General features: G+C 43.1%; 1 protein-coding gene across 1 annotated transcript in view; it reads left to right on the top strand.

Moving 5' to 3' along the window:
- The window catches only part of LOC147022328 (chitin synthase chs-2-like), a gene marked incomplete at its 5' end in the record, with an annotated part of 284,439 nt that overhangs the window by 118,553 nt on the left and 153,778 nt on the right, over positions 1–12,108 (top strand). Inside the window, 2 exons of the mRNA XM_085890495.1 lie at positions 9,341–9,470; positions 9,982–10,161. Of these exons, the coding sequence (XP_085746621.1) occupies positions 9,341–9,470; positions 9,982–10,161 (310 nt within the window). The remainder of the gene's footprint in view (positions 1–9,340; positions 9,471–9,981; positions 10,162–12,108) is intronic.

Genomic DNA, 12,108 nt, shown 5'->3' with positions numbered 1-12,108 from the left:
TTGATCTGCGCCGTTTAACAGAACTGTGTCAGTTTGGTGCTGTGCTTGATGAGATGCTCCGAGACATTTTTGCGACTGGGGTAAATCATGAAGTCATCTTACGAAAACTCCTTGCTCAAGAAGACGACCTTGACCTAGGAAAAGCAGTGAAGATTGCACAGGCGTGTATGACAACAGCTGAAAACCTGAAGGAGATGTCATCAAAGAGCCAGAACTCTTCAAGTGCAGATACTGTAAATAAAATTGCTCAATCGTCGTATAAGGCTACACCTAAGCCAGTTGTGTGTTTGAAACCTGCTTCATATGTAGCAAGAGGCCCCAAGAACTTGTGTTGGCATTGTGGTGCAAATCATATGGATCACCAGTGCCGTTTCAAGCGGTACACATGTAACAGATGTGGGAAGATCGGGCATCTTTAAAAGAGGTGTTCCCAATCCAGCAGTGGTGATGTTACTGGCACCACCCATCATGTGGATGATGGCGAGCATGTTGCTGTAGCTGATGAGTCGTCACTGCATGGTGAGGAGTGTGAGATGTATACAATCCATGGCAGCACCTCACCGATAACTGTTGATCTTCAGCTAAATGGCAAGCAGGTGTCAATGGAAGTGGACACAGGGGCGAGTCAGTCAATTATGAGCCAGGAGACATTTGACAAATTGTGGGACTGTGAGGCTGTGAAGCCCAAATTGAGTCCAGTGAAGGCCCAACTTCGTACCTACACCAAGGAAATTGTTCCGGTGATTGGCAGCACAGATGTCAGCGTGTCTTATGATGGTGTGACTTAAGCTTGGGGCAACAATCGTTGATTCATAAAGTCCCAAACTTGCGTTCAAATTAAATGAATGGTGTGTACAGGGTTCTCTCCAGATAGAGAATATTATAAGGGAAAATTAAAACCAAAATAATGATGAGAACAAAAACAAGCCCTTCTTTGACTTTCTACTCTTTTAGTATTTTCTAAACTACAAGGGGTTGGTTGCACTGTGATGTGCAGGTCAATTGGTGAGTGGGTACATCCTTCTTGTGGTGTTCCACTGGTGTGGGTTTAATTCTCATGGTGACTCATAATGGGATTTTGTTGTAAGTATTAGGTTTGACCAACCGATTTGTAAAAGTTTGAGGTACTTCCACATACTCTACTCCGTGAGCTAATAACCTGAAATCAATGAGACCTGTTCATGTGGAGTGAGCTTGTGAATGATTAGGATGTGTTTGTCATGTCTTTGCAGAGTGGCTGAGAGGCATGCACACTCAACTTTGAGTTATCTTGCGTGATTTCGAATTTGGCCCAGCTTTAAACTGCCATCTTGGTGTTTTGCAAGCAGTTGCAATGTGTGTGCCGTCCTCTCTGATTGACGTTAAACTGGGCATCTCATCTACCGGCATTTGTTTGTGGACATCAAATATCCCATGGTGTCCTTTGAGAAGAGGCGAGCTATCGCCGGCACCCTGGCCAAATTCCAAATTTCTGTTCTAACCTATAGGAGGCACTGCATCAGTGGCACAGCTGTTTAATCAGTAAATTATGCTATCCACAACCATGTGCTCCATGAAAAAGAAGAAGCATTCTCTTCTAGACTGATGGCTCATGATGCTCTGAAACAAGGTTCTAATCCCCTCATACAATGTAATTTACATTGTCCAGGAAATATTTGTCACTTGTTTTTGTCCTGCAGGTGAATCATGAACAAACAACACTTAACCTTCAATCATTTTTGTTTTTTTAATCTGTCATTTTGACATGGTCACCTGCAGCATAAGCCTTATGACTCATGTTGACATGCAAATGGAAAGACTGGTTTTTAACACTTTGCTTGACATTCTCTTTGGTATTTGACTACATTGATACAAAGTGAAATGTCAAAATGAAATGATGCAATGAATGGTTTCGAAGACCTGTTTGAAGGGGGAAAAAAAAACAAGTTCGAATTGTGAACATACTCCGTGGGAGTTCATTCGTATAACTCTCAGGTGAGCGATAGCACGGACGACAGATAGTTTTGAAATTTGGTAAGATTTTCATCGCATCAGAAAAATAAATCAGAACACCTCACAAGAGTGAGGCTAGTTTCATATCATCATTTGCGACTTAATTTTGCGTTGGGTATCGCCCAGCGCATTTAATCATTTATTTTTTTTCTAACAATTTAAATAAAATGGGCCGAAAGGGCGGTTTCTCGGCCCAAAGGGCCGGATACGCACTTTGGGCTCCGTTAATGCCTGGGGAATGGTCTCTAGAATATAACTGTCAAGTTTGGTTCGGTTCCATCCACTAATAGCCGAGAAATAACAATTTCAAGAAAATGGGCCGAAAGGGCGGTTTCTCTGCCCAAAGGGCCGGAATCGCACTTTGGGCTCACTTAATGCCTGGGGAATGGTCTCTGGAATATACCTGTCAAGTTTGGTTCGGTTCCGTTCACTAATAACCGAGAAATATCAATTTTAAGATTATGGGCCAAAATGGGCCGTTCCTCGGCCCGAAGGGCCGCAACCACACTTTTGGCTCTGTTACTGCCTACCCATATGTGTCTCGTATATGCCTGTCAATTTTCATCGAATTCTGTTCGCGAATAATGGAGAAATAGACGTTCAAATGAACTGTACACAAGAAAAGAGAGAACGCAAGCGGCGCTTAAACCCCACGGGGTAAAAATTGTTGGGGTAAAACAGATCACATACCTGAGAAAGTTACACTGTTGTGGAAATGGCTTCTGCCGTTAATGCTTACAGTAAATCGTGTTTTTACCTCTGCCACCAAAGGTGGATGTAGGTTATTTTTCATCCCTGTATGCTTGTTTATTTGTCTGTGAGCAGGATATCTTTAAAAAAAAAAGTTATGGACGGATTCGGCCGGAATTTGCTGGACAGCTTTGTTGTGTGACAAAGACGAATTGATTCTATTTTGGTTGCACAAATAAACAGTTACACAATTAAACCCGGACGAACTGCGCAACCTCATCAACCCTTTTTGAAGATCTGAATCTGGAGGATCCGGATGCAAGAAGATTTTAATTTTTCACCTTTGAGAGATGGGGCATACTTCAAAAAGTTGTGGACGGATTCTGATGAATCTTGGTGGATGAGTTGGTTAGGTCACAAGAACAAGCCGATTCGATTTTCGTTCATGTCCGGATCCAGATTTGGCCTAGAAGTAGGACACCAAAGGTAAAATGTTCAGCTTGGCGGTGGTATGTGCTCTACCGAGTGCCACAATCATTAGATATGTGCCATGTATATGTGTATTTAGACGACATCCACCTGTCCTTGTGTGTGAATTTAAAATCAACCCTTTTGAGCCCATTTTTACTGTTTTACCCTTGGGAATCCATTATTTGTTATTTTTTTAGCATTCGCTGGGCCGGCGGCACAAGTTTTGGCAGCAAAAGCTGCCCAACCATCACCACTGGGTAGCATTACCTCAGAGCTTTGATGAAGGCAGTCATGGAGGAGCCTTCTCACCCACCAGGTCAAGCAGCAGCCACTGCTGAATGTGAGGGAAGGGGTGTGGAGCATCATCCACGGCATGTGTGCCCGAGTCCATAAAGATGGGCGCAAGGAAGGAAGTGGAAGGAGACCCTCTCCCCTCAGAGGTTCAAGCGAGAGAGTCACGCTCTGAACTTTTCGTGCTGCTCTGCAGAACCAGCCATGCCTTCTCCTCTTCACAAAGCCAGGCTGTGACAAGGTGACATGTTTGCTCTGCGGGGAGTGGGAGGGAGGGCTGACTACTGCAATTCCCAAGAATACTAGAGTTTGGCGAACTTAACAATAAGCGCCATGTTGTTACCCAACCGTTCGCATGTTGTAGCGTTAATTACATACTATTGCAACAGACCTTTGAGACCTTTCAACCTTTTTTCATTATTATTTTTGTGTACATAGTCGAGGCTCGTGAAGATGTAGTACACTAAATGGACCAGGATGTAACAGGCCAAAATGAACAGCAGAGAGGATGGGTGTTGGGGTGGGGGGGGGGGTAGAAACATGAACCAGAGCTGAAGGCCAAGATAGAGGGAGACAATGGTGGCGTGAATGTGAGGCTGGAAAGGACGCATGGGTGGCCAAGATGGATACAGAAGGATACTCTCTTTGGAGACAAAAACTGAAAATTTGGAAGGAGGAGGGCTCAGGGGGGGGGCAGGATTGGGTTAACAGAGGAAGAAAAGATCATGGTTCTCGATTGGGGACAATCTGAGAGGGTGGTGAATAGCTGTCTTGGAGACTTGGAGCGAGGAACGAGATTGAAGAGAGTGTGGAAGTTGATTCCACAGGTGGGGAAAAATAGTAACAAATGAGTGCAGGTGAAGAATAATTTTGGATTTTGGGAGTTTCACTGGAAGGGAGTTGCTGGTGTATCGCGTGCACTCTGCAGATACATGGGGAGGAGGACAAAGCACGGAGAGGGCAGATGGTGCAATAACAGAAAGTAGGTAGAAGACAGAAACCACCGAGCTGTCGGCGATGGCAAAGTAATAGGAAAACTGAGAGGACGGACACCAGAGCTCCCAGCATGCAGGAGGAGAGAAGGAGGGTCACGAGGGCTGGATCAGAGTAGCAGTCCAGAGGTGCTGATCATCGTTGGCTTACCTGGTCTCTGGTTTATTTCGCTACTGGCTTACTCTGTCACTGGTTTCCAGAACGCCTTCCACCCTGCATATCATAGTCGAAGGAAAGTCCTCGCCTGTACTTTTAGCTCACCTGGAATTTAATCTGGTGAGCTTATGTGATTAAACAGTGTCTGTAGGTGTCATTCAATCAATCAGTCGGTTAGTCTGTAAACATTTCAGTCATTATCGCTTGAACCAAACAAACAAGAATGGCATGCTGTAGAGTGCACACCTCGGCCAGGCTGAAGTTTATGTTTTGTATCCCACTGATAGGCCGGATTTGGATGCGGACCTGAACCAAAATTGAATCTGCTTGTTCTTGTCACCGACCCAACTCATCCACCAAGTTTTGTTGTTATCCGTCTTCAACGTTTTGAAATATCATGCTATGTATCATTTCAGCCACACCTCTAAAGTCTAAATGGTGAAGAATCACTTGTGAAATTAAAAAATTATCATATCCAGATCGGGTTCGGATCTTCACCAAAATCTCAACAATTTGTCCATGGTACACACCTAACCTGTCCACCAAATGTCGTCCAATTCCATCCATAGCTTTTTGAGATATTCTGCTCACAGACTAATAAACAAACAATTCAGTGAGGTTGGTTTCTTAATTCAGTGAGGCACTATGCAATTGCTGTTTAATTTTCAAGTCAATCGGATGAAAAATGACAATCTTCTAAATATGACCTCAATATGACCTTTGACCTATGACTTCAACATCAACAGGCTTCTCAATTGTGACTAACTCTATAATTTGTTGAAGTTTCATGAATATCAGTTTAAAATTGTGTCCTTTAGGCGGTTAACAAACAGACAAACAGAACAAGCCGGTAGGCAGCGATGGGTCGCCGAGCATGGAAACTATAAGATACAGAGCAAAATGGATGTCATATAGCTGATAGGGAATCACCTTAAGATTATGCATATCAAATCTCATCCAGTTCCATCTACTGATAACTACTCGGTATCCATTTGAATGAAAAGTACCGAAAATGCGGTTTGAAATTGGAAATCCCCAAAGTTTGAGGGGGTGCTGTGGGTGAACAAAGATGCAAATCGAAAATCCGGCTCAATCGTTTGTGCACAATGTATTCCAGACGATTAGTGTGAATTTTCATGACCATCCGACCATAACCCTAGGAGGGGTAGCATTTGGCGTGAAGGCACTTCCAGCTCTCGCATATTATTGATTTTTGCACAAATTGACCTTTGACCCCTGACCTAAGCGAAATCGGTCAATATGCCCTGAGGCAAAGTTGTAGTACTCATTGAGTACCATAAACCTGCAAAATTTCATTCGTATCGATGCACTCACCTGGTCGCAAGGGGGTCTTCAATTTTCGCCAATTTTCGCGTATACCCTAATATAGGGGGCGCTGCGGGTAAAGTATTCCATATATCACAAAAACCGGAATATATTTGATAGAGCATCATCTGTAGATCATTTGTGCCAAATTTCATAACCCTACGTGGGATAATGGCTTTTGGAATTGATTTCGCATGAACGGTACCAATTTTGAAGGTTTTTCGGTTGTTGCTAGGGAACCAAAGCATCCCTAGCAACCATCACAATTTCCAAAGCACTAGGTCATAAGATGTACCTACCACCCGAGTTTGGTCAAAATCCGCCCACGTTTACTACCAACTATGCTGATGACAAACGAACAAACATCCAAACAAACAGACAGAATTACTGACAATAAGGGTCACCTATTTCGGCAACCCAATAACAAAGTCGACCGACCAATATACTTGAAAAATTTTCGATTTTGCAAGGAACAAACAAGATACATATTGTGCTTAACATGATACTTGCAAAATCCACCCTCCCCCCCCCCCAAAAGTTGCCATGTATATATTAAATTGTCCATTTCATTAAGATTAAAACTGACAATCTTAATGAAAGCTCAAGTCAATCGGATGAAAATTGACGATTATTCAGATGAAATTTGATGATTTTAGAAGTCTGACCTTTTGACCTCAAAAATAGTTTTCTTCCCAATTCATTGATGCACTATGCAATTGCTATTTAATTTACAAGTCAATAGGATGAAAATGATGATTTTTTTTCAGACAAAAATTGATGATTTTAGAAGTTTGACCTTGAGCTTACCTTTGACCTTTTGACCTCAAAAATAGATGGTTTCCCAATTCAGTGAAGCATTGTGCAATTGCTGTTAAATTTCCCTGTCAATTGGATAAAAATTGACGATTTTTCCGGTGAAAATGGATGTTAGAATTTTGACTTTGAGTTGACCCTTTGACCTTAAAAATAGTTGGTTTCCCAATTCAGTAACCCAATGTGCAAATGATGTTCAATTTTCAAGTCAATCTGATGAAAAATGACGATTTCAGAAATTCGACCTCAAAATGACTTTTGAACTTTGACCTCAAAATCAATAGGCTTCTCAGTTGTGACTAACGCTACAACTTGGGAAAGTTTTGTGAAGATTGGTTTAAAATTGTGACCTATAAGTGGTTGGCAGACAAACAGAATAACAAAGTCGACTGACCAATATACAATACTTGAAAAATCTTCGATTTTGCAAGTAACAAACAAACAGCAAGTGCAGAGCACTGGGTGGGTGAGCGATTCAGGCACTGTGCCGGGCACATTCATTAGGGCCAAGCCGATAACACATTTACATTTATGAGCCAAAACATTATGACCACTGACAGGTGAAGTGAATAACAATGATTATCTTGTTACAATGGCACCTGCCAAGGGGTGGGATATATTCAGCAGCAAGTGAACAGTCAGTTCTTGAAGTTGATGTGTTGGATGCAGGAGAAATGGGCAGGAGTAAAGACCTGAGCGACTTTGACAAGAGCCAAATTGTTATGGCCAGACGACTGGGTCAGAGCATCTCTGAAACAGCAAGGCTTGTGGGGTGCTCCTGGTCAGCAGTGGTGAGTACCTACCGACAGTGGTCCATGGAGGGACAAACCACAAACCGGCGACAGGGTGTTGGGTGCCCAAGGCTCATCGATGCGTGAGGGCAACGAAGGCAATCCCGTCTGGTCCGAACCGACAGAAGGTCTACTGTGGCACAAGTCACAGAAAATTTTAATAGTGGTCACGGAAGGATTGTGTCACAATCCACAGTGCATCGCACTCTGCTGTGTAGCCGCAGACCGGTCAGAGTGCCCATGATGACCCCTGTCCACCGTCGAAAGCACCTACAATGGGCACATGAGCATCGGAACTGGACCTTGGAGCAGTGGAAGAAGGTCGCCTGGTCCGATGAGTCCCGATTTCTTTTAAATCACGTGGATGGTCGTGTACCTGTGCGCCGTTTACCCAGGGAAGTGATGGCACGAGGATGCATTGGGGGAAGACGACAAGCCGGTGGAGGGAGTGTGATGCTCTGGGCAATGTTCTGCTGGGAAACCCTGAGTCTGGCATCAATTTGACACGTGTCACCTACCTAAACATCGTTGCAGATCAGGTACACCCCTTCATGCCAATGGTATTCCCTGATGCCAGTGGCCCCTTTCAGCAGGATAATGTGCCCTGCCACAATGCACACATAGTCCGGAAATGGTTTGAGGAACATGATGAAGTGTTCACGGTGTTGCCCTGGCCTCCAAATTCTCCAGCTCTCAATCCGATTGAGCATCTTGGGATGTGCTGGACCGACAAGTCCGATCCAGGACAGCTCCACCTCGCAACTTACAGGACTTGAAGGATCTGCTGCGAATGTTTTGGTGCCAGATACCACAGGACACCTTCAAGGGTCTTGCAGAGTCCATGCCTCGGCGGGTCGGTGCTATTTTGGCGGCACACGGAGAACCAACAGCATATTAGGCAGGTGGTCATAATATTTTGGCTCATCGGTGTATATGCACTGATCGTCTTGCATATAAAGGCTGTCTTCTCACACACTCTGTCTCTTGTTTTCCGTCTTCTGCTGTGGATGCATAAGAGCGATAGACAAGGGCAAAGCCCAAACAAACGCTCTTTTCAGAGCAACCCCATAGACACGCACCTCATTCCATTCTTCTCTGCACTTCACCCGCATTTCATCTGCACCTCACCATATCCCTCGTCACAAATAAACACTGAGGTCGCAAACATCATGTAATGTTTCTATCTTTCTTTGCTTTCTAATCTTCCTCAAGGAATGAATCTGGTGGTGCCTGTCAGGTTAGTACAAGTTAAATTTGTAGAAGTTCATTATATCAGTATCCTTCTGCCCTGTGTCTATTGTTCTTTTGTAAATATTTGCATTTATTTTGCTTCACTTGTCATCTTAAGCTTGCTTGTATAAATGTACCCAGCTCGGCACGTCTTTTCCCTGTTGGTCCAGTATGGGCCACACGTAGAGTTATCCGGGAAGTTCTACCCCACCAATTTGCTCTTGTTAGCCGGTGCGTACTTGGCAGCTCTACTCGGCTGCACCTGATATGGTAAGTTAATTTGAGTACGAATCTAAGACACAAGACCCCCCCCCCCTTTTATGCTGCCAATCCACCAGAAATAGTATCATGCAAAGTAGTGCGAATCCTGGCAGGATTGGCAGCACCAATTGGCACTCATGGTTGATTAGCAACCCGCTGGTGTGCGGAGTTATCCGTGCTCGGTGGTCTCAGGGTCGGGTGTTCGGGAGGAACTCAAAACGCTTCCCCTCTTGGCGAAACTCCAACCCCGGATCCATTACATTATTAATATTATTATTATTATTCTTACTATGACTAAACTTTTATATGTTTTCTGTCAAATGCAGCTGGGACGATCCCATAAAAGAAGCTGATGTTGAAGATGAAGAAAGTTCATCACATTGGATTGCTTTATTTCGAGTCATCCTCTTCAGCATGCTGTTTTTGTTGGTTCTAGGTAGCAGTACCGTTAGCATGGTGAGCAACACATTTTCATTGTCTGAGTTCACGCTTGGCTGTGGAGCACATTTGTAAGATCACAAATATATTTTTTATCCAACTCGTGAGCCAAAAGTACTGTGATGACAAAAAAAACCTCTTTGGATGTCGTACTTGTAATAGCTACCAATATTCATATGAGCATTAGGAAAAGTCATGAATGCACTTTTGTTTTGCTTTTCACTGCTCAGATAATATCTAAGTCCTAAAAGTTTACTGTTGTTTCATTGCAAATATACAAGTAAGGTTTTTTTTCAATGTATTTTGTCTGGTGCACAACCTTAGCAGTTCATTGCTGAAGGAGTGACTTCACTTGGTTTCGGTGTTAAAATTTGGGATAGCAGAGGAGAGACTGACATAAATTTTATATATAAAATATGAGTGGAGAGGGAGGGGAGAGAGGGAAATATAAATGTTAAGTAAAGATGTGGATGTGAAAAATACGAGTTTTATCCCCTTCCCCCACCTCATCTTTGTTTTAACTCCACAGCTCTGCCTGCTCTCTCTTGAAATGTTTGCAAAGGAGACCACTCAACCAGGAGAGCGACTGTTTCTTCTCTGGAATTTGAGCTTACTTTTAATCTTTCCAAGCTTGATCTCACTCATGAAAAGTTCATGGAAATTGGCCTTCAAGACTGATTCAAAAGCCAACACTGCAATAATTACCAAGGTATTTTCACTGAGACCTTAATTTACCTATAAAAATATATTGTGAAGATTACAGTATTGCCATATGGATCGCAACCTTCAGAAAGGATAAAACCACACCCGAGCGGTTGCATCACGCTGAAGCCGAGGCTTCAACGATAGCCAAACTATCACATTTTTTATGAGCTTTTGCCAAGCAGTGTACTTCGGGGCTGTGGTAAAGCAGGGTCGATTACTGTACCAGTTATAAACTTTAAAAAAATTACCTTGGATTTAGACCTCCAAGTATACCAAACAAACACTATTGTCATTGTGACAAAATGGCAGCAACATGAGGCAGATCATAACTTGAGAGAGAAATACATAAATTATTATGAAAAACACAGCAATATTCAGTAAATCCAAAACATGAAATAAACAATCACCAACACACACGCACAAGCAAGCATACAAAAAAACAGTGAAAAAAGGGGAAAGGCATGGGGTGAAGAACATTAAGCTATTTTGGAACTCGATCAATGCAGCACAGGAGCGGGAGACAGAGAAAGGTCCAGAGTCACCATGAGAATATGGCAGAGACAGGCTTCACACCATATTCTAAGAGTCCCAATAAAGTAAGGAGCAGCAATGCCTACTTCCTCTGTTGGTGGCAGAACATGCCTTGTTGCCCCTTTCCTGCCTTGCCCCACTCAGTTCGACATAGGAGAACAAATGGATTGGGCGTCTTCACCTAAATAATGTCTAAATCGGACAACACCCTTCAAAGACATCAAATTAGTCATCCTGATCTTACAAATCGTCCTGTTGCATCCTTATACGTTCAGTGTACCAGCTCTTCCATGAGCCTTGACTGTGTATACAAAAACATAGAGGCAATACAGGTGATGTTGGTACATCACAGGTGATGAAGGTTGTGGTCAAGTTTCATCGAAATTGTGTCCGTGGTTTCGGAGAAGAAAACAAATACGTATACATTTTGGGGGCACCCCCCCCACCCACCCCGGAGACCCCTTCACACCCTGATTATTTTTTTATGTCATGAACGAGCTTAAGTACATCACAGGTAATGAAGGTTGTGGTCAAGTTTCATCAGAATTGCTTGTGTAGTTTCTCAGAAGAAACCAAATATCTATTTTGGGGGGCAACCCCCACATAGATTCCCCGAGACCCCACTTGTTTTCATGGTGTGAACAAGCTTTGGTACTTCACGGGTGATGAAGGTTGTGGCCAAGTTTCATCAAAATTGTGCGTGTAGTTGCTGAGAAGAAAGTAAATACCTATTATGGGTGGTAGCCCTCTGTAAACCCCATGAGGGCCTAATTTTTTTGATTTTTTAAAATCATCATTATTTATTACTTACGAAATCTAAAGATTCCGTAAGTATATTGATGACTTCCGTCCTCTGTTTGTGTGTGTGTGTGTGTGTGTGTGTGTGTGTGTGTGTGTGTTTGTTTGTGTGTGTGTGTGTGTGTGTGTGTGTGTGTGTGTGTGTGTGTGTGTGTGTGTGTGTTTGTTTGTTTGTAGGCATGATAACTCGAGAACGGAAGAAGCTACCAATGTCAAATGACACCACGTGATTCAGGAGGGTGATGGCTAGCGTTGGTTAGATTTTGGTCAAAATTGGTCAAAGGTCAAGGTCACAGTGACGTCAAACATCCAAAACATGATAACTCGAGAACGGAAGAAGCTACCAATGTCAAGTTACACCATGTGATTCAGAAGGGCGATGGCTCGGGCTGATTAGATTTTGGTCAAAATCGGTCAAAGGTCAAGGTCACAGTGAGGTCAAACATCCAAAACATGATAACTCGAAAAGTTACCACAGGTATTGTTGAAGGAGCGTGAGTTTGGAAGATTGAGGTAAGTTTGGCGGAATTTGTGTGTCAATTCGTCGAGTTACGGCTGTTTAAAACATTTCAGTGTTATAAAATAATATTAAATAATTCCGTAAATTCCTGTGGAGAAATGG

This window comes from Eptatretus burgeri, chromosome 8 (assembly GCF_056783735.1).
Source record: "Eptatretus burgeri isolate ZD-2024b chromosome 8, Ebu_testis_v1, whole genome shotgun sequence".
Taxonomy (NCBI): domain Eukaryota; kingdom Metazoa; phylum Chordata; class Myxini; order Myxiniformes; family Myxinidae; genus Eptatretus; species Eptatretus burgeri.
Note: the sequence above shows the minus strand (reverse complement) of the source record. Positions and strands in the feature narration are given on the sequence as shown.